The sequence below is a fragment of the Myxocyprinus asiaticus genome, chromosome 5 (assembly GCF_019703515.2).
Source record: "Myxocyprinus asiaticus isolate MX2 ecotype Aquarium Trade chromosome 5, UBuf_Myxa_2, whole genome shotgun sequence".
In the NCBI taxonomy this organism is placed as follows: domain Eukaryota; kingdom Metazoa; phylum Chordata; class Actinopteri; order Cypriniformes; family Catostomidae; genus Myxocyprinus; species Myxocyprinus asiaticus.
This window is the reverse complement of record NC_059348.1, coordinates 7,552,676-7,576,375: the sequence shown is the minus strand read 5'-3', so window position 1 is coordinate 7,576,375 and position 23,700 is coordinate 7,552,676. Positions and strand designations below refer to the sequence as shown.

Here is a 23,700-nt window from a genome sequence, read left to right as displayed (position 1 = left end):
TCTTCCTCAGACACCAAGTGGAGGGCGCCATTCCCCAATCATCCATCTCCTGCACAATGGTAGCCCTGGACTGGGACAGCAACCCACTTCTATGACTTGCCATCCCACCGCTGCCACCATATTTCAAGTAGCGTAGTTGCATGGAGGGTATTTCAAAATAATTCATGGCACAGTTGTCGAGCATATACAGTAAGTGCAACAGTTTTATTTGTGCTCCCCAAAGTTTTCAAGAAAATCTAAATAAACTCCATCCACGAATTTAACAACAAACAAGCAAAAAATAAATGTACAAAAAAAATTAGTTGCATATGACTCTCAGAGCACCTCCTGCTATACATGTCATGCAGCACCTCTGTTTATTTTTTTGTTTTTTTTTTCAGAGCATGCGCATAACCCAGAGGCCTATTGTTGACAGATTGACATGTACAATCGATTTACAATCACATTATATAGGTCTGTTGGGTGCATTTCACAAAAACTGAACTAGAACGATTCCAGTCGAACTAATGTGTTTACATGACATTTCTGAAAAACAAATTATTTCTTTATTTAGAATAAAATAAAACTTTTATAGTGCACGTAAACACACTCAATAATACATTTCTTTGGTAAAAATATTAAACATAAAATGGGTTAAAATAGTGGTGGCATCCAGGTTTCTTGTTCACAGGCGACAGATTGTAAAGCGTTGCTATTGTTATCAATCGTCAATCACTGCAATTTCAGGAGAAACTCCTGTATTCTGTACACACTCAAAATGATTTTAGGGGATTCACTTCCACATTCAAAAGCGGGTGCCACTCCCAAAAGTGTTTATGTGGCCTGTGTGTACAGAAAACAAGACTCTGTATACAATACGTAGAATTTATGAAAATGCGGTGCAAGTACTTGATTTCTTCAGGAGTTTATTTGGTTGTAGAAAGTGGATGTCACTGCTACAAATTACTGAACTGTGTACAGAATGGGATTAAGAACTAAAAAGGAGAGTGCCAACCGTAGTCAACTGAATTGTGTTCATTGCCATAGATAGTAGTCTCTAAGTGATTTCAATGCAATAAAATATTTTTATTTCTCAACGCATCACTGCAATCAGCACAATATTGACTCCATTGTGAAAAAGGCCCAGCAGAGGTTGTACTTCCTTCGCCAGCTGAGGAAATTCAACCTGCCACAGGCGCTGCTGATACAGTTTTACTCAGCAGTCATTAAGTCTGTCCTCTGCACTTCAATAACTGTCTGGTTTGGTTCAGCTATGAAATCAGACATCAGAAGACTACAAAGTACAGTTCAGACTGCTGAGAGGATTATTGGTTGCCCCCTGCCCCCCCTTCAAGCACTATACACTTCCAGAGTGAGGAAAAAGGCTGGAAAAAACTCTGGACCCACTCACCCTGCCCACTACCTTTTTGAACTGTTGCCTTCTGGCCGACGATTCAGCGCATTGAGCACCAAAACCGTCAGGCACAGGAACAGTTTTTTCCCTCAGGCTATCTATCTCATTAACAGTTAAATTGCCCCATTGAGCAATAACTATGTGCAACACAGTTTAGTCTTTCTTATATTTATCCAACACATCCAACCTCTTCTGCCATTTCATTCCTCTGAAGAAAAAACAAAAAACAAACAAATTTGCACTGTACATTACATATTTGTATTTGCAATGTACATAACAGATTGTATTAGATTTGCACTACCCATGTGTATGTATGTATGCATGTGTGCGTCTGTACGTATGTGTATAATTCTTTTTTATTTTTTAATTATTATTATCTATGTCTTGCTGCTGTTTTTTTATTGTTTTGTATTGTTGTACACTGGAAGCTCCTGTCACCAAGACAAATTCCTTGTATGTGTAAGCATACTTGGCAATAAAGCTGATTCTGATTTCAACTACATTGTAGTGACCTTGGAAATAGGGTTTCCACGCTTTCTGACAAATGACTCTCCATAACTTTTCTAGCCGTTAATGACTATTGTATAAATGTTTTTAAATCATTTTATTGAGATTGTTGGGGAGGAATTCCATGCCAAGTAGTCCACCAATCCTTGGAATTTGGACATTACATTATACAGTTTAATTATTTGATAATACAATTACACGTATTTGGGCCTCCAAAAATATAAAATAAAAATAAAAACAGCTGGGCTTACCAAGTCTCCAAGGACAGCAAATTACATTCACTATAGAGATTTTCATAACTTTTAACAATTTATTGCACTTGCATGACTGTTCTAGGCCTGGAAAACACAATTTTGAAATTTCCTGATAATTCCAGGCTTTCCGTGATACAATCTTGGATGCAATAAAAGACATATTTTCAACCATGCCCAAGTTAGACTTGCTTTTACAAAGCAAAAATGTAACTGGAATTCAGGAATAATCAAAATTCTATATATATTTTTTTTTCATTCACACAGTTAACTGTTAGTAGCTGACTGGTTAAGATTCTATAATCTTGATTTTATTGCAAGAAAGTCTGTTCCATTTTCAAATACTTAATGCATCAGCACCTTTCAACAGTGAACAAAATGTAAAAAAAAATTAAACTGAAAGGAGACATTACAATAATAGATATTTCTATAAGTGTATTTCTATTTTTTTTAAATTAGTTGATTGGGTACTTGATTCGGTGAAACTCTTCCCCCTTGAAGGCTTGAAGGATAACCTCCATTTGTTTTCAGGACTCCTGAATGAGTGTAACTATACACATTATGAACAGCTGTTAGGTTTTTCTTTAATATGGACCCTTTGGTGCATCTTGAAGTTGCCAACTCCTGAAAAGGCATCACCACACTCAGGGCACACATGAGTTTTCCCACTAGTATGAATTTTCTGGTGCTCATTAAAACGGTGCGGGCATGAAAAACTCTCTCCACAAAAAGAACACAATTGGGGTTCCTTGTGAATTTTCAGGTGTGTCTTCAGGTCTGATTCCAAGATAAAACTTTCATTGCACTGATCACAGTTAAATGACTTTGCTCCAGTGTGCACGGACTGAATATGACGTCGAAGATTATTTAAATATTTGAATCTCTGTCCACACAGATTGCATGTGAAAGGCCTCTCTCCAGTGTGAACTCTCATGTGAGATTTAAGGTTTGCTTTCCGTGGGAAACTCTTTTCACACTGAGTGCATGTGAAAGGCCTCTCTCCAGAGTGAATTTTTTTGTGGCTATAAAGGCTTCCTATTCGTCTGAAACTCTTTCCACACAGAGAGCATGTGTAAGGCTTTACACCAGTGTGAATTCTCATGTGGGCATTAAGGCTTGTTTTCTGTCTGAAACTCTTTCCACACTGAGGACATGTGAAAGGATTCTCTCCAGTGTGTATTCTTATGTGTTCCTTTAGGGTTATTCTACGTGTGAAACTCTTTCCACAATGAGGACAGATTAAAGAATCTGCGTCTTCTGTGCTTTGAGTTGTTTGTTGTGAGGAATTATTTTCAGTCTGTGAGCAACTAAATGAGTTTTCCTCAGTTATGGATATATGAGAATCCTGATGTTTCTCCTCCACTTCTTTCAGTTCTTGACTTTCCACTTTCACTTCCACGAGGCCTAAAACAAACATTAAATGGTCAACAAAAAAAAAAAGGGCAAAATATGTAAAATGAAAAGAAAATTAGTCTAACCATATGTTAGATAAAGGTCTTGTTAACACATGGTTGTGTGTCCTATCACCAATATTATTTTCCCTCTGTCGATGAATTTATGATCTGTAAGCCCAATTTTCATCTTTTTAAATAAAATGATGATAGGGCATTGGTGGGCTTCAACAAGGACAATGGAGAAGACTTGGATCAATATTTAAACTGAGCAGATATTTTAGTGAAATGGTGCAATGACAGTGCATTTGAGTTTAATATAAATAAAACCGAAGAACTGATGATCAGGAATTCAAAACAAGAAGTCATAGTATCTCCAGTAGCAATAAGCATCCTGCTGAAACTGTCGATAGTTTAAAATCAACAATTACATATCTGGATAGTAAATTGAGCTTCAGTGATGGCATATATATATATATATATATATATATAATTTAGTGTTGTCAAAGGTACCTGTACTTTGGTACTATGTCATACTAAAATAAAAAAGATGTAATGATACCAGTGTTTCTGTAGTACCGGTTGTACCGAGCACTGATTTATTTGGTACCCGTCACACAACAGCCTTCAAATGCTCACACACTTATTTTAGCATGTGCACTGTTACTCCTTTAACACTGAAATGGACAATTAATCAAGTTAAAAGTGTGATATGTCCAAGTGTGATTATTAAACCACAAAAGGCTGCAATCTAATCTGTATTTGAGCTGTGTGCTTTAAATGAATGTATGAAGCAGACCGCTCATACACTGGAAACTCCACAGACAATAACAATCATTCACGTGGCATGGCATGACAGAGCAGAGCACTAACCCACTGTGAAAGCGTATTACACGTAGACTATTTATATAATTAAATCACAGCATTTGCGCTTTAACGATCACACTGAGCCATGTGGCAAACTATGAATCCGTCTGAAGAAGTGAAGCTTCTGTCAAAACCACGTCAACAAAAAAAAGTGAGGTATATGAAATTGAAGAAATTGCAACAAAAATAAATTGCAAATTATTAGTAAAATTTTATATTCAATATAGTAGTAATACTAATAATAATAATGAATAATGATAATAATAATATAGCAATGTATCACAAGCAAGAGTGCTTTTGTACTGAATAAAACAGTTAAAAATGCAGTAGTATGTTGAAAAGTATCTGTTCTATTTTCACTTGTTAAACGTTTTTAAATGTTAAGAATTTAATTACACACCATTTTGATGATGAAATTAAACTTTAAAACAAGGGAATTCTAAAAAAAAAAAAGAAAAAAAAAGAAAAAAGATTTCATTAGGGCCCTGCTTAAAAACATTAAGCAATGCATACTTGAGAGACACATGAAGGAAATATGCATATCTTTTAATGTATTATTTACATTGAACCGCATCCATATGTGTGGACGTTGTATTTTGGCTTCGCTATACGCAATGCATAATTCAAATTACTTTTAACTGACTGAATACTGTTTACAAGACTCTACACTGTCATGTAAGGGTTAAACTTCAGGCGCACCACGTCATGCTGTTGTGTCATGTGACAACGATTTCCGTGAAGCACTCCTACGGGCGCAGTGCCAACAAAAGTGCCTCTGGTTAGAAACCTCTACGTTTTTTTTAATGAAACCTGTTTGGTTGTAAAGAGTAAAGAGTTTGTTGTTCAGGAGACGCAGGCGAGGAAGACGAGCCGGTGCACAGGTCAAACTCTGTCGGCGGGGCTTTCGAACAACGCTGCCGAGCATTCATCTTGCGAATCTCTGCTCTCTTCCTAACAAAACAGATGAACTACATCTCCTCACCCACACAAACAAGGACTTTCCAACCTCTGCTGCCTTGTGCTTCACAGAAACCTGGCTGAGTGAAGCCATTCTGGACAGCGCGTTACATCTGCCGGGCTTCCAGCTGTTCAGAGCAGATCGCATCGCAGAGTTAACGGGGAAAACGAGAGGTGGTGGAACGTTTAATTACCTTAAATTTACATCAATGAAAGCTGGTGTACAGATGTAACAGTGTTAAAGAGGATGCACTGTCCTAATTTGGAAGCACTCTTTATTAACTGTAAGCCTTTCTATTCACCGCGGGAGTTTTCCTCGTTTATTCTGGTGAGTGTGTATATCGCGCCAAACGCGTGTTTGAATGCGGCGCTGCAACAGCTGGCTGATCAAATCATAGACACGGAACAACAATACCTGGACTCAGTTATTATTATTCTTGGGGATTTTAACAAAGAAAATCTCACACGTGAACTGCCCAAATACAGACAGCACATTACATGCCCCACCAGAGACAGGAACATACTGGATCACTGTTACACAACAATAAAGGATGCATATCGCTCTGTCCCAAGAGCAGCTTTGGGACTCTCTGATCACTGTCTGGTTCATCTTATTCCAACCTACAGGCAGAAATTAAAATCAACCAAGACAGTAGTAAGGACTGAGATGGACTAAAAGAGATGGACCAATGAAGCAGAGCGGGAACTACAAGCCTGCTTCGATTACAAGGTCTGGAGTATTTTTGAGGCTGCAGCCACATACCTGGACGAGCTCACAGATACTGTTACATCATATATCAGTTTCTGTGAGGATATGTGCATTCCTACTAGGACTTATTTAAAGTTCAACAACGACAAACCGTGGTTTACAGCAGAGCTCAGGCAGCTTCATCAGGCCAAAGAGGATGCTTACAGGGGGTGGGGATAAAGTCTTGTACAATCAGGCCAGGAACACACTGAACAAGGAAATCAGAGTTGCTAAAAGAAGATACTCTGAGAAGCTGAAAAACAAGTTTTCAGCTAACAACCCTGCATCAGTGTGGAGCAGCATGAAACAACTCACAAATTACAGGACTCCTACCCCCAACCCTGTGGTGGACCAACAACTGGCTGACGACCTGAATGTGTTCTTCTGCAGATTTGAAAGGCCCAATCTCACACCCCACACCCACTCTGACCTTCACTTCACACAAACACCAACACCTCCTGCAACCCCCCTCCTGCTACTCAACCTACACTTAAGATCTGTGGAGATGATGTGAGCCGCGACTTTCAGAAACAAAAGACGAGGAAAGCTTCAGGCCCAGATGGCGTCTCACCAGCGTGTCTTCGATCCTGTGCTAACCAGCTGGCCCCCATCTTCACACAGACCTTCAATAGATCACTGGAGCAGTGTGAAGTCCCATGCTGCTTCAAACACTCAATCATTATTCCTGTCCCAAAGAAACCAAAACTCACAGGACTTAATGACTACAGGCCTGTCGCCCTGACGTCTGTGGTCATGAAATAATTTGAGAGACTGGTGTTGGCCCACCTGAAGAACATCACTGGACCCTTTCTAGATCCCCTTCAATTTGCTTATCGAGCAAATAGGTCTGTGGATGATGCAGTCAACATGGGAGTGCATCATATCCTGCAACACTGGACAGACCAGGGACATATGCAAGGATCCTTTTTGTGGACTTCAGTTTGGCTTTCAACACCATCATCCCAGCTATACTCCAGAATAAATTACACCAACTCTCTGTTCCCATGTCTATCTGTCAGTGGATTACCAGCTTTCTGACGGACAGGCTGCAGCTTGTGAGACAGGGGAAACTGACTTCCAGCACCTGTACAATCAACACTGGTGCCCCCCAGGGATGTGTGCTCTCCCCACTACTCTTCTCCCTCTACACCAATGACTGCATCTCCAAGGACCCCTCTGTCAAGCTCCTGAAGTTTGCAGACAACACCACTGTCATCGGCCTCATCCGAGATGATGATGAGTCTGCATTCAGAAGGGAGGTTGAACAGCTGGCTGTCTGGTGCAGTCAGAACACCCCAACACTGACCCCCCTCACCATTCTAAACAGCACTGTGGCAGCAGTGGAGTCATTCAGGTTCCAGGGCACTACCATCTCACAGGACCTGAAGTGGGAGACACACATTGACTCCACTGTGAAAAAGGCCCAGCAGAGGTTGTACTTCCTTCGCCAGCTGAGGAAGTCCAACCTGCCACAGGCGCTGCTGATACAGTTCTACTCAGCGATCATTGAGTCTGTCCTCTGCACTTCAATAACTGTCTGGTTTGGTTCAGCTATGAAATCAGACATCAGAAGACTACAAAAGGACAATTCGGACTGCTGAGAAGATTATTGGTTGCCCCCTGCCCTCCCTTCAAGAACTTCAAGTGAGGAAAAAGGCTGGAAAAATCACTCTGGACCCCACTCACCCTGCCCACTACCTTTTTGAACTGTTGCCTTCTGGCCAACGCTTCAGAGCTCTGAGCACCAGAACCGTCAGGCACAGGAACAGTTTTTTCCATCAGACTATCCATCTCATGAACAGATAAATTGACCCACTGAGCAATAACTATGTGTAATACACAGTTTAGTCTTTTTTTATATTTATCCAACACATCCAACCTCTTCTGCCATTTCATTCCTCTCGAAAAAAAAAACAAAAAAAAACACAAAAATAAATTTGCACTGCACATAACAGATTTGTATTTGCGCTGTACATAACAGATAACAGATTTGTATTAGATTGCACTACGTATGTGTATGTGTGTATGTATGTACACTACTGGTCAAAAGTTTTGAAACATTATTATAATTTTTTCACATTTGAGAATAATAGTAAAGTCATCAAAACTATGGAATAACATAAATGGAACTATGGGAATTATGTTGTGACTAAACAAAATCCAAAATAAATAAAAACTGTGTTATATTTTAGCATCTTCAAAGTAGTCACCCTTTGCCAAGAATTTGCAGACATGTACTCTTGACTTTTTCCTCAACCAACTTCTTCAGGTATCACCCTGGGATGCTTTTTAAACAGTATTGAAGGAGTTCCCATCTATGTTGGGCACTTAATTGCTGCTTTTCTTTATTATTTGGTTCAAGTCATCAATTTCAAAAACTTTAAAATTTTAGTTTTATAATGAAATAAATTAATATGGTGGCACAATTATATTTTTGTCTACAAAACTAATTTCAAACATTTAAGCATACGCCTTCAGATCAAAAGATTTTTAAGATCATGAGAAACATTTCAGTCAAGTGTTTCAAAGCTTTTGACCGGTAGTGTGTGTGTGTGTGTGTGTGTGTGTGTGTGTCTGCATGTACGTATGTGTATAACTATTTTTATTTTTTATTATTATCTATGTCTTACTGCTGTTTTTGTATTGTTGTACACTGGAAGCTCCTGTCACCAAGACAAATTGGGGCAGTGTGTCACAGCATCATCGGACTGAGCTTGTTGTCATTGCAGGCAATCTCAATGCTGTGCATTACAGGGAAGACATCCGCCTCCCTCATGTGTTACCCTTCCTGAAGGCTTATCCTGACATGACCCTCCAGCACGACAATGCCACCAGCCATACTGCTTGTTCTGTGCGTGATTTCCTGCAAGACAGGAATGTCTTGCAAGGAATGTCTTGTTCTGCCATGGCCAGCGAAGAGCCCGGATCTCAATCCCATTGAGCACGTCTGGGACCTGTTGGATTGGAGGGTGAGAGCTAGGGCCATTCCCCCCAGAAATGTCCGGGAACTTGCACATGTGCCTTGTTGGAAGAGTGGGGTAACATCTCACAGCAAGAACTGGCAAATCTGGTGCAGTCCATGAGAAGGAGATGCACTGCAGTACTTAATGCAGCTGGTGGCCACACCAGATACTAACTGTTACTTTTGATTCTGACCCCCCCTTTGTTCAGCTACACATTATTCCATTTCTGTTAGTCACATGTCCGTGAAACTTGTTCAGTTTATGTCTTAGTTGTTGAATCTTTTTATGTTCATACAAATATTTACACATTAAGTTTGCTGAAAATAAAAGCAGTTGAAAGTGAGAGGACGTTTCTTTTTTTGTTGAGTTTATGTTGATTTTTCTAAACAAAAATGATTTGGATTCCCCAGCAGCACAAATTGCTGGCTAATTTTTATTCTTTCATTGTTAAACTGACAAACAGCGAGCCATTCAATAATTGTTTGTTACGAAATATAAGGAAATATACAGTTGTTCATTCAAATGTTGATGTAATAATTATTGCTAAATATGCGAAATATTAAATGTCAAAAAATTAAATGCAGCAATAGCCTTAAATATCTTTAAGTTGTCATGACAGAGCATATTTTATGAGGTCTGCTCCCCGACCAAAGTCCGACAGGACCAACAAATTTGGGTTTCTCATTTATCAGTAACTAATGGAAAAAAGACCTTTGGTGTTAATTTATAAAAAAAGAATGTCCAAATAATTTGCAGTCTTTGTTAGTGGAATATTAATTTTTACCTACACTGGCGGCCAAAAGTTTGGAATAATGTATAGATTTTGCTGTTTCAGAAGGAAATTGGTTCTTTAATTCACCAAAGTGGCATTCAACTGATCACAAAGCATAGTCAGGACATTAGCACCATCACTATTTGAAAAAGTAATTTTTGATCAAATCTAGACAGGCTCCATTTCCAGCAGCCATCACTCCAACACCTTATCCTTGAGTAATCATGCTGAATTGCGGTTCTAGAAAATCACTTGCCATTATATCAAACACTGCTGAAAGCTACTTGGTTCATTAAATGAAGCTTAACATTGTCTTTGTGTTTGTTTTTGAGTTGCCACTGTATGCAATAGACTGGCATGTCTAAAGGTCAATATTAGGTCAAAAATGGCAACAACAAAAAAAGAAATCATTGAGGAATTACCAAAAAACTAAAGATTTCATAAAAAGGTGTACATGCTACAGTATTCAAAGACAAAGGACAACTGGCTCTAACAAGAACAGAAAGAGATGTGGAAGGCCCAGGTACAACTAAACAAGAGGATAAGTACATCAGAGTCTCTAGTTTGAGAAATAGATGCCTCACATGTCCTCAGCTGACAGCTTCATTGCATTCTACCCACTCAACACCAGTTTCATGTACAACAGTAAAGAGGAGACTCAGGGGTGCAGGCCTTATGGGAAGAATTGCAAAGAAAAAGCCACTTTTGAAACAGAAAAACAAAAAGAAATGGTTACAGTGGGCAAAGAAACACAGACATTGGACAACAGATAATTGGAAAAGAGTGTTATGGATCTTAACCCCATTGAGCTTTTGGGGGATCTGCTAGATTGTAAAGTCATGAGAAGTGCCCAACAAGACAGCCACATCTATGGCAAGTGCTACAGGAAGCATGGGGTGAAATGTCACCTGAGTATCTGGACAAACTGACAGCTAGAATGCCAAGTATCTGCAAAGCTGTCATTGTTGCACATGGAGGATTTTTTGATGAGAACTCTTTGAAGTAGTTTAAGAAGTTCTGAACATTTTTTTCAAATTGTAATTTTTCATGTTATTAATGTTCTGACTATACATTGTGATCAGTTGAATGCCACTTTGGTGAATAAAAGTACCAATTTCTTTCCATAAGAGCAAAATCTGTACATTATTCCAAACCTCTGGCCGCCAGTGTAACTCCAACAAGCATAGGCGCCGATCCTGGACATCCACAGGTATGGTCGAGCACCCACAGAAATGTGCAATATTATGGTAATGAAATTAAATCAGTTTTATTAATTTATGTGCAGTTAACATTTGCCAGTTAACTCGGCAATGTCATGTAAACTAGAAAGCCAGTTTCCTTACGCCATTTAAGGGATTAATAGAAAGCAGTTTAACACACCTGGGTTTCTCCTGGAGAACACGGCTTAAGGCACAGTCACACATACCTTCTCAAGGCAAAATTCCGTGGGTGAAGATGGCGTGGGCAGAAGTTGAGTGTGTGTGAAACCAGCAAAAATATAATTGTCAAGCAGCCTTATTAATGCTGCAATTTATACTCAGTGAGACTTAAGATAAAAAGAGTTAAGAGTAAACTCGCTGCTAAAATTATATCCTTGTTCATTGTGAATATTTAGTGTAGCTGTTTACGAAGCACCGCCCACACAGAGGTCACCGCCAAGCCAAGCAACTTCCTAATGGTCAACGTGGCGATTTCACCAGTCAAAGTTCACCAAACTTGAAATTGAGGCGAAATCATCACAAGGAAATTCTTAGCCACCGGAAGTCCACCGTACGAAGTTCACGATCGTGCGGATTCCCATTGAGATGTCTGTCTTTGCACGCAGAATTTCACTGTGCAAAGGAATATGTCACCACGCTTTTAAAGGAATATTCCGGGTACAATACAAGTCAAGCTCAATCGACAGCATTTGTGGCATAATGTTGATTACCACAAAATTTATTTCAACTCATCCCTCCTTTTCTTTAAAAAAGTAAAAATTTAGGTTTGAAATGTGAAGTTTATAATTTTACAAAAGCACTTACATTAATTCTTCTGTTAAAACTCATTATTTGAGCTGTAAAATTGTTACAATCAAAACTGTTACAGTCGTTTTAGGGTTTGTTGACATTACATCGTCATAGCAACGACTGTAGCAAGTTGTAAAATTGGCTGTAACTTTACACAGAAAAGGTTAGCAAGTGATTTTATCCTACTAAAATCATGTTTACAGTTGTGCTTAAAAGTTTGTATTCCCTTGGAGAATTGGTAATATATGTACCATTTTTAAAGAAAATATGAATGAGCAGGCAAAACACATTGCTTTTATTTCTTATGGGATTCATATTCAACTGTAGGTTATAACAGAATGGCACAATCATAAAACAAAACATGGCAACAAAGAAAAAAATTTAAATGCAGAAGTATGCATACCCTTAGTTCTTAATACTGTGTATTGCCCCCTTTAGCATCAATGACAGCGTGCAGTCTTTTGTAATAAGTTGTCTATGAGGCCCCAAATTCTTGCAGGTGGTATAGCTGCCCATTCGTCTTGGCAAAATGCCTCCAGGTCATGCAAAGTCTTTGGTCGTCTTGCATGAACCGCACATTTGAGATCTCCCCAGAGTGGCTCGATGATATTAAGGTCAGGAGACTGTGATGGCCACTCCAGAACCTTCACCTTTTTCTGTTGGAATCACTGGAGGGTCAACTTGGCCTTGTGCTTAGGGTCATTGTCATGCTGGAAAGTACAAGAGCGTCCCATGTGCAGCTTTCGTGCAGAAGAATGCAAATTGTCTGCCAGTATTTTCTGATAACATGTTGCATTCATCTTGCAAACAATTTTCACAAGATTCCCTGTGCCTTTAGAGCTCACACATCAGCTCACACATAGGCTCATCAGTGAGCCACCACCATGCTTCACAGTGGGGATGGTATTCTTTTCACTATAGGCCTTGTTGACCCCTCTCCAAACATAGGGCTTATGGCTCTATTTTGGTCTCTTCACTCCAAATTACAGTGTGCCAGAAGCTATGAGGCGTGTCAAGGTGTTGTCAGGCATATTGTAACCAGGCTGTTTTGTGGCATGGGTGCAGTAAAGGCTTCTTTCTGGCAACTCGACCATGCAGCTAATTTTTGTTCAAGTATCGTCATATTGTGCTCCTTGAAACAATCACACCGTCTTTTTCCAGAGCAGCCTGTATTTCTCCTGAGGTTACCTGTGGGTTTTTCTTTGTATCCCAAACAATTCTTCTGGTAGTTGTGGCTGAAATCTTTCTCGGTTTACCTGACCTTGGCTTGGGATCAAGAGATCCCTGAATTTTCCACTTCTTAATAAGTGATTGAACAGTACTGACTGGCATTTTCAAGGCTTTGGATATCTTTTTATATCCTTTTTCATCTTTATAAAGTTCCATTACCTTGCTACGCAGGTCTTTTGACAGTTCTTTTCTGCTCCCCATGGCTCAGTATCTAGCCTGCTCAGTGCATCCACATGAGAGCTAACAAACTCATTGACTATTTATACACAGACATTAATTGCAATTTAAAAAGACACATGTGTGGGAAATTAAACTTTGATTGCCATTTAAACCTGTGTGCGTCACCTTGTGTGTCTGTAACAAGGCCAAACATTCAAGGGTATGTAAACTTTTGATCAGGGCCATTTGGGTGATTTCTGTCATCATTATGATTTAAAAAGGAGCCAAACAACTATGTGCTAATAAATGGTTTCATATGATCACTATCTTTAAATAAAAGACAGTTTTTTTGCATGATCAGTCATATTTTCAAAATCAAAGCCATAATTTCATAATTTCTGCCAGGGTATGCAAACTTTTGAGCACAACCGTACATGCACATTGTTTATGTCTTGTGGATTTACTTTTGAAAAAGAGAGTATTTTAACATTAAAAAATTGGCCTCCCATTCACTTCCATTGTAAGTGCCTTAGTGCAAACCACATTTCTGCTTTTTTTTTTTTTTTTTTTTTTAAAGAAAAGGAGGGGCAAGTCAAAGTAAATTTTTGTGGTAATCAGTATTATGCCACAAATGCTGTTGATAGAGCTTAACTTGTATTGAACTCTGAATATTCCATTAAACATAAAGCCAACTGACAGTGAATTGGAAAGCACACAAATTAAGTTTCTAATTTAAATGTCGGCAAATGTTATATATTGATGCCTCAAAAATATATCATGAAAATAACATGCCAATCAATAATTGATATATATTTTTCAACTTAAATATAAATGTATCTTTTTTTCAGTGTGAATTCTAATTACCGCATTTTACGGAAGTGAAGCCTGTAGAATCTCACTTCTCACTGTACTATCTCAAAGTGACTGCTGATTATTACAAAAATTATCTTAAGTCAGAAGAGATTTTGGTGGCTAAACACTTCATAATGTGTAAGATGCAGAGTAAAAAGATTAAAAATCTTTTGATTTGAAGGCATACGCTTAAATGTTTGAAATTAGTTTTGTAGACAAAATTATAATTGTGCCAACATATTAATTTATTTCATTACAAAATTAACATTTCATATAAAAAACTAAAAGTTTATGAAATGGATGACTTGGACCGAATAATTAAAAGAAAGCAGCTAATAAGTGCCCAGTATTGATGGGAACTCCTTCGATACCATTTAAAAAGCATCCCGTGGTGATACCTCAAGAAGCTGGTTGAGAAAATGTCAAGAGTACATTTCTACAAAGTCTATGCAAAGGGTGGCTACTCTGAAGATGCTAAAATATAACATAGTTTTGATTTATTTGGGATTTTTTTATTCACAACACAATTCCTATAGTTCCATTTTTGTTCTTCCATAGTTTTAATGACTTTACTATTATCCTTAAATGTGAAAAATAATAAAGAATGAGTAAGTGACCCTAAACTTTTGACTTAAGAGAATGCATCAGAGCATCACCTCAAGAGAATGCATCAGAGCATCTCAGAGCAGTTCTGTGCTCGATCTACTCCTTTACTCGATTCCATCTACTGCTCTGATTATGTGTTATACACTAAGAAATAATTAAGAAATATAATGGGACGACGCTTCCACTCAGTGTTAATATTACTTAGGGAGAGAGTTGCTTACTAAAATTGTGCTGTTGAAATCAACCCCGAAAATTCTAGACACAATGGGCTGATTTTTTTAAAATATAGATTTTGCTTGACAAATTTTAAATATTATATTTATATTATAAGTGATTACACTTATTCTGCCTCCAGGTGGCATTACCACCATAACATCTGTGAGATTTAATTATTTTATTATGCAAGAAGAATGCATACCGCAGAGGGTAACAAATGACAATGGTGTGGTATATGCCTAAAGCTTTGCATACAAATTATTTAGCCCTTCAGATTTGCAGCTTGAGTTAGTCTGGACTATTTCATGTCGGCAGCTGCTTTCCAGTTCTTGTGTGTGTGACAAAGTGCCACTGGCGGTTATGCACGTTATGTAAATATATCAAATTACATAAAAGACCTTGCGAAAACTTGAAATAAATTCCTGGAATAATGTCATTTAATGAGTAAAGTATTAGATCCTTAGTAACTGTGTTGTGGATTCTTCATTCTAGGGACGTATTAATTTTCAGTTTTTTAGAGACTCTTGATTTTGCGCTACATAGTGCATTGTTGTGGCAATGGCGTATTCACATAATGAGACACATTTATTGTGCAACTCAAGCCAAGCGCACACATATCGTGTTTTGTATTCATTTGAAATTCTCACAACTCACACACAGGAGAGTTTATTCGTGATAACGTCAACAAACAACAAGAAAGGGCTCGCAATATTTATGTGCTCTATCTAAAAGTCAAGCTCCATTATGCATTCACTTCATTGCAAATTTAAGTTGTAATTTTATATTTATGTTAATAATATAGCAGATTAAGCTCATATATAGTGCATTCATAAAGTATTCAGACCCCTTCATTTTTTTCACATTTTGTTATGTTGCAGCCTTATGCTAAAAATGCTTTAAATATTTTTCACATCATTCTACACTCCATACCCTATAATGACAAAGCAAAAAACAGATTTTTTAAACATTTGCAAATTTATTAAAAAGAAAAAACTGAAATATCACACTGACATAAGTATTCAGACCCTTTGCTATGACATTTGAAATTTAGCTGAGGTGCATCCCATTTCTCTGGATCATTTTTGAGATGTTTCTACACTTTGATTGGAGTCCACCTAGGGCTGGGCGATAAGCCTTAAATTATAACTCAATATTTTTCAGCCTATTGACTATATTCAATATATATCTCGATAATTATTTATTTGCTCTTAAATGGCTCAAAAGTGTTTTTTGTTTTTTTTTAATTAGAGGAACCATCATTTCATCCAAACAGCCATTGTAGCCAAGTAGATAAAATATTTTTAAGACATTAAATACAAATCTAAATATTCATTTGTCATTAAATAAACACAAGGGAGAATGAAATTCAATCAATTTCATTGATATGCACTTTATATTTATATTTCATACACAATGATACATAGTAGCTTAATAAAAAGCATTATTTACCTTCAAATGTTTTTACTGTGTAAAGCTACTTCACTGACTTATTTTGGAAACCCCAGTTGAACATTGCATAATATTAAATTATTACTGTGGCACATGTCAGGATGATTATTATAATATCATTCTGAATTATCATTATTATTCTGATTATTAGATTTGCGTTATACAAAAGTCATATATTTCTGTCCCGTTTACTTCATCTTCACCTGGGGGCTTTTATTTTGACACCGAAAGTGCTGCAGTATTTACTTCAACTTAGCAAGGAGCATTTATTTCGACACAGAAAAGGCAATAGACCTTTTTCACACTCTTTGGAACGTGGAAGTAAACGTTTGCAGAGTAAACTTCGACAGCAGAGAACGGGAGTGAATGGGAGACCACAGCAAATATTATTTTCACTTACCCATTTGCTCCAAGAACAAAATAAAAAAAATCCCCAATTACATTTGAATGACTTTCCAGAAGAAAAAAAAAAAAAAGAGTGGTGGATTAAGACAGTCAGATGGGAGAAGATGCCAAATTTACTGTCACTCACTCAGCAGCTGTAATCGAAACCCCCTCGCAGCTATAGTAATTCGTTTTTTTAAAACTGATTCCAGGGTAATTTAACACAAAACATAATGTTGTAAACTTACACTCAGTATTTAAAAAAATTATATTTAAAAAAGTTTACTAGACTTACGCTGCTATTTAATGCGGAAACACGTCATCACAGTCTGTGAAAAAGGTCTGTGTGTATTTGACAGTTTACAATGTTCTGCATTTCATGAAAAGCTGTAATCTCCTTTTCTGTTATACGGTGTCACGTTTGTAGATTTGTATAATAACTTGTAGCAGTTACTAATATTTGGAATTGCGCGAATGCTTGAACCAGCATTACTTTGATTTCACAATGCACATGAACTGATCTGAGAGCGCCGCCATGCGCGTGCACACAGATCAGCGCATCACTGGTTTGTCCTGAATCACACACACAGACCGTATTAATCTGTCTTTAATCACAGACTTTTGTAGATTAATAAGCACATATGACCAACTTGCCATTTTTATGTTATTTTGTTTAATTGTGCAGCCCTGAAGAATTGTGAAATTAGTCTACTGATGCACTCTTTATGAAACTTAATGGCCAAATGAAAGCACATTAAAATCATCGCAATATTGACAATACTGGTCAATTTTACATCGTCTTTTGCAAAATTATCTCGATTATATTGTTAATATTCAATATATCGCCCAGCCCCAAGTCCACCTGTGGCAAATTCAATTGATTGAACATGATTTGAAATGGCATACACCTGTCTATATAAGGTCTCACAGCTGAAAATACATATCAGAGCAAAAACCAAGCCATGAGGGTCAAAGGAGCTGCCTGCAGCTCAGAGAAAGGATTGCGTCGAGGCACAAATCTGGGTAAGGCTAAAAAAAATTTCGGCTGCATTAAAGGTTCCCTAGAGCACAGTGGCCTCCATAGTTCTTAAATGGAAGTTTGGAACAACTAGGATTCTTCCTAGAGCTAGCTGCCCTGCCTGATGGTCACTCTGGTTGAGCTCCAGAGATCATGTGTGGAGATGGGAGAAACTTGCAGAAGGACAACCATCAACACTGCAACACTCCACCGATCTGGGCTTTATGAAAGCTTGCTTGAAATTTGCAAAAAAGTTCCTAAAAGGACTCTCAGACTGTGAGAAACAAGACTCTCTGGTCTGATGAAACGAAGATTGAACTGTTTGGCTTCAATTCCAAGCATCATGTCTGGAGGAAAAAAGGCACCGCTCATCACCTGCGCAATACCATCCCAACGGTGAAGCATGCTGGTGGAAGCATCATGCTGTGGAGGTGTTTTTCAGTGGCAGGGATGGGGGACTGGTCAGGGTTAAAGGAAAGCTGAGCACAGCAAAATACAGAGATACTCTTATTGAAAACCTGGTCCAGAGCGCTCAGGAACTCAGACTTGGCCGAAGGTTCACCTTCCAATCAGGACAATGACCCTAAGCACACAGCCAAGACAACGCAAGAGTGGCTTAGGGACTCTGGAGAGACCTGAAAATGGCTGTCCACCGACGGTCCCCATCCAACCTGGCAGAGCTTGAGAGGATCTGCAGAGAAGAATGGCAGAAAATCCCCAAATCCAGGTGTGCAAAGCTGGATCATACCCAAAAAGACTTGAGGCTGTAATCGCTGCCGAAGGTGCTTCAACTAAGTACTGAGTTAAGGGTTTGAATACTTCAATGCAATATTTCAGTTTTTTCTTTTTAATACATTTGCAAAGTTATCAAAAATCTGGATTTTGCTTTGTCATTATGGGGTATGAAGTGTAGATTATTGTGAAAACAAAATGATAAAAAATAATATAAAGCATTTTAGCGTAAGGCTTTTTTTCACAAAATGTGAAAAAAAAGGGCTCTGAATACTTTATGAATGCACTGTATATGAAGCGTTTGAAAATAGGGGATTAAAAAGTGCTTCAGTTTTCCGGGATTCAGCACTTTCATCTCATAACACGCAGCACGTGCACAAGGCAATCCTCACAAAATTCTCTTTACAAGTTCATTCAGCTGTTTAAGTTCTATTGTACATTTACTTTATTGTAGATTTAAGTTGTAATATTATATTTTTGCAGCTGATAATCAACGATGCGTTTGAAAATAAGTGATTAAAAAGTGCTTCAGTTTGCCAGGAATCAGCGCTTTCATCTCACGATGCACAGCAGACAGGAAAAATCCTCACAATACTATGACTGTGTCATTTCAATAAAAAAGGTTTTATTCAACAAGGCTTTTCTTCTTCTAAAACATTGTCAGTGCATTGGTAATATCTTGCAGTGTTATTTCATCATATTTTCATCAACAATGTTTGAATTAAAATAGTTTAATTATCCTCATGATCCCGTCTTTGTTAACTGAATCAAGCAACACCTCAAAAAAATGTTGTCTGTAATTTTGCTGACGAGATTAACACAGCTTTCTGGAAGTGCATTCAGTGCGACTGGAAACATCATAACTCAAGTGAGATCCTCTCAAAAACCGGCCAATCTTGCTTTTTCCTGTCAAAAAAATTAATAAAAAGCATCTAAGAATTTAAGCCTATTTAATTACTGTCCAGCTGTTAAGTGATATTTAGTCATGTTAGCATAGGAGTTTAGCAACATTAACAGAATCTGACACCTAGAATATTTTTAGCCGTTGATGTGTACGTTACTGGCATAGGCAGTATCGGCTATATGGTGCAATAACATTAACATTAATCTGATTTAAATTGGGATCCTCACAGAATAGCGCTTAGATGAGTGACTGATGAGATTGAAAGCACCTGGAGAGCTTGCTTGTTTGATTGACACAGAGAGTGCACGTTGATGGGAGTGAGGCTGAAAGCCCTAATGATCACTTAAACAGTCTCTTCGCTCCACACACCATCTAACTGTCACTACTAACGTTACATAACATATACTCATATTTGTCTTTGCATGTTTATTTGTTGTTTAATTCATTTTTATACCAATCTGCAGTACATTTGTCCTCTCCGTGCTCTAACTGTGAAGCGAGGCCTCAAGGAGGCTCTGTAGGCCTACAGTACAGTCAGTAAAACATGTTTACATAGAACGGCTCTTATTAGCTCGTAGTGCCGCTTCTCATCTATAGTCTCAAACACTGTGTGTTCACTGGCGCATGGTGAGCGAAGGTGGATTCAGTGCTTTTAATCCAGACTTCAAATGTTGATTGCAAGCATTCTGTGTGGCAATTCTGTAGCTGGGTATGCAAATGTTTAATGAATCAACACTGTTTGTATACTCTGGGCATTTGAAAATGAAGTTGGCATTTTTCCAACTGTAATTGCGCATATTTAAGATGACATCATTGCTTGCGTACTGGAAAATAAAAGTAGAAAATACTAGTGGGCACGTACCATTAGCAGTACATCAATGTAAGATGAAAGTAATGTTCTGGAGCAGGGGTCGGCAACCTGTGGCACGCATGCCAGTTGTGATCACTGGCACGCTAGCATTGGCGAGAGAGGAGTAGACTATTTTATTTATATAAATTCCGCACCTGCATTCCAATCTTCATCTTGTTGTAATCCTTCCTTGTGATCACACAGCGTGTTTTCATGAGCTGAATAGGAGGATAAACAAAAAGTTAAAATGTGAGGAGACTGCAGTATACCCAACAGACTTATGCAGCGTGTGCATCACGAGCCGGCAGCACTTCATGTTCGGTTAATCGCGTGAGTAAATGCACCCGCTTCGCTTCGGTGAGGCTGCGCGGATGACAGCCTACATTCCATGTTTCATTTGTTTCTTTTTGCTTTCAGAACAACACGTGATGTAATAAGGAAAACACCACTATTTTTTATTTTATCTCCTTTTTCTCCCCAACTTTGGAATGCCCAATTCCCACTACTTACTAGGTCCTCGTGATGGCGTGGTTGCTCACCTCAATTCGGGTGGCGGAGGACAAGTTTCAGTTGCTTCTGCTTCTGAGACCGTCAATCCACGCATCTTATCACATGGCTTGCTGTGCATGACACCGCGGAGACTCCCAGCACATGGAGGCTCATGCTACTCTCCGTGATCCCGCGAACTTACTGCGTGCCCCATTGAGAGCGAAAACCACTAATCGCGACCACAAGGAGGTTACCCCATGTGATTCTACCCTCCCTAGCAACTGGGCCAATTTAGTTGCTTAGGAGACCTGGCTGGAGTCACTCAGCACGCCCTGGATTCGAACTCACGACTCCAGGGGTGGTAATCAGCATCAATACTCACTGAGCTACCCAGGCCCTGTGGAAAAACCACTATTAAGCCTTGAGATTTCCAACCCAGCATCCAGGTACACCCTCATTAAACCATGGTCACACTCAAAATGACATTAAATGATTAAAAGAGAAAACAAACCCACATCGTGGGGTCAAAATATCGGAGTCTATTCAAAATATACATTAAACCTGGAAATAAAGTTTTAGGATTTTGCAGGTGCAATTCACTAAAAAGGGCTAAATAGTTGATCGGCTTGTGATGCACGAATGGCTTGCACATGCAGCACGAGTCTCGTCACACTTTAATAGTGTTTAGACTCCCATTCAGCTGATGAAAACACACTGCGTGATCAAGAGGAAGGATTACATCAAGATGTAGTTTGGAATGCAGGTACGAAAAACGTAATATTGATAAAATAGACTGCTCCTCTCTCGCTGTTGCTTGTGTGCTAGTGATCAGACTGCGTGATTTTGAAAAATGTATGACATAATATAATAAATATTTAAGATTCCACACAATTTCATGATCAGTAATCAAATAAGCAGATTTGTGACATTAACTGTGATAACTCATTTTGTACAAAAGGATTGGTTGTCTTTCATTAAAGCACATTCAAAAATGCAGACAAAATTCACATGCAGGATCATAATTGTATCATAATCATCAGATTTTGCAAAAATTTTCACTCAAACTATTATGCTGATAATATAATTTGTAATTAAAAAGAAACGATTAAATAAGAAAAATGCAAAATAAAAACATTTTCACAAGTGGACTCAAACTTCGGAAAATCACATATATGCTCATGTTTTTTTTTTTTTTTTTTCATTTTCTTTGGCACAGCCATCAACCAGGAAAATAAAAAATGGCACTTCATGTCAAAAAGGTTGCCAACCCCTGTTCTGGAGAGTAAATAAGCGGAATAAAAGGAAGACCACTCTTGGATTTACAGTGGATGTGCAAGTTAGTTTCTCTGGTAATGATTGCATTATAATAAAAAAAACGAATGATTTTTATGACATGCGGTTTCGTTAACGGTTCTTGAACGTGAATTATTTCGGTGATGCGGACAGAAAACCGGACTAAAATACTCAGACAGTGTTTCCTGTATTACTATTAAGCGCCACACCAACACTGCTACTGAATCAGTGCAAGATGAGACATAAAGTGCTACCAGTAGACCGATTCCCAAAGAAAATTGGCAATTTACATTCTTCATGCATATCACCACCTACTGGACAGAGAGGAAAATTTATAGTAAAAAAGGACTTAAATATTGATCTGTTTTTCACCCACATCTATCTTTTCTGAAGATATGGATTAAACCACTGGAGTTGCCACCAATGTCACCAGAACTGAATACTTTGGTGCAGAAAATTGCTGTCTGGGATGCAGCAGGACGAATTAGCATTTGCACCTAAAATGTGATATGTTCACATGCGTTTTGATTCTCAAATCACACTTCAGCAGTTATTAATGAAGAATCAAGAATGGACACAAACCTATTTGTTGCTCAGTTTCTTCATCTTTCACTCTGTGTGGTTCTGGATAAACCATGTCCTCTCTCTCCTCTTTAATAAAATCCATCTTTGTAGTAGTATGTCAGAAATTGTTGACACACTTGAAGTTTGTCCTGCTCTTCTGGAAAGGAGTGGATTCACAATCACTGTGTGGTAGCGAAGAGCAGACCTGCCAACATTAAAAATAAATGTCAGAATTTAAGTTTATCTGCTTTATACATTTCTATATTTATCATCACATTTACTTATTTTTATCCTTTACTGTAATTTTAGACTTGCATTTCTAAACATACTTTGACAGCCCACTCATTATCGCATGCTGAAGAAATTACGAATCACAAACAAATAAAAGTAACAATAAAATGCGCTTTACAAACACATTTACAACTATCAGCACTTCATAAACCACCTCAAAATGATTTAAATAACATTAATAACATTACCATGTTGTTGGAACATATTTGTAAAGCTTTGCAGCACTTTTGAACGTTTTGTATCGATTTATTCACATTAAAAGCTCAAGACAAATCTGAAATAGACCGTTGAATCGCGGCGCGGCTTTATGACGTCACAACAAAAAAGCATCTAATTCTTAAATCACACTATGCATAGTGAACACATAAAACAATGTACAAAATATTAGAATGGAATCTGGGAGATAAAAATATTAAATGTAACCTAATATATTATTTTTACCATTAATTAAATATTTTAAAAATATTTGATGATCTTTAATTTTATAATTTTTCAAAACACACCTAGATTTTGAGAACATGTTTTATTCTAAATTACCAACTTTATTAATATGTCTCAGTTTCATCTGGCAATTCTGAATATGGAAATATAGCTTTCACTAGTGTGCCCCCAGTTAGGGTTGCTTTAATACCAAAATTTTGGCTTCAGTAAATACCAACACTGGTACCTCGGTATGGACACTAAACTGAATAAACAGCCTCAGATTTTTAATGAAATTACACAGTTAAGTGTGTTGCATGTCTTTTTAAACAATTCAAAATGAAGAATGTAACACTACTGCGACAAGGCACTTGTTTAAAATAGA

At 37.9% G+C, this 23,700-nt stretch overlaps 1 protein-coding gene across 1 annotated transcript; it reads right to left on the bottom strand.

Annotated features, from left to right (window-relative positions):
* Positions 1-180: 180 nt before the first annotated feature.
* LOC127440874 (gastrula zinc finger protein XlCGF8.2DB-like) lies at positions 181-23,259 on the bottom strand. Its single transcript, XM_051697920.1, has 3 exons — positions 23,084-23,259; positions 22,623-22,809; positions 181-3,555 (listed from the first exon to the last, which is right to left on the bottom strand). Exons 2-3 carry the CDS (start codon positions 22,705-22,707, stop codon positions 2,711-2,713), a joined length of 930 nt encoding a protein of 309 aa, XP_051553880.1. The 5' UTR covers positions 22,708-22,809; positions 23,084-23,259; the 3' UTR covers positions 181-2,710.
* Between the last annotated feature and the right edge of the window lie 441 nt (positions 23,260-23,700).

Excerpts from the sequence above, each read along its gene's own strand:
- LOC127440874 (XM_051697920.1), bottom strand. The coding sequence starts at position 22,707 with ATGGATTTTATTAAAGAGGAGAGAGAGGACATGGTTTATCCAGAACCA. Across the intron at positions 3,556-22,622 it reads AGAAACTGAGCAACAAATAG|GCCTCGTGGAAGTGAAAGTG; the intron begins GTTTGTGTCCAT and ends TGTTTGTTTTAG.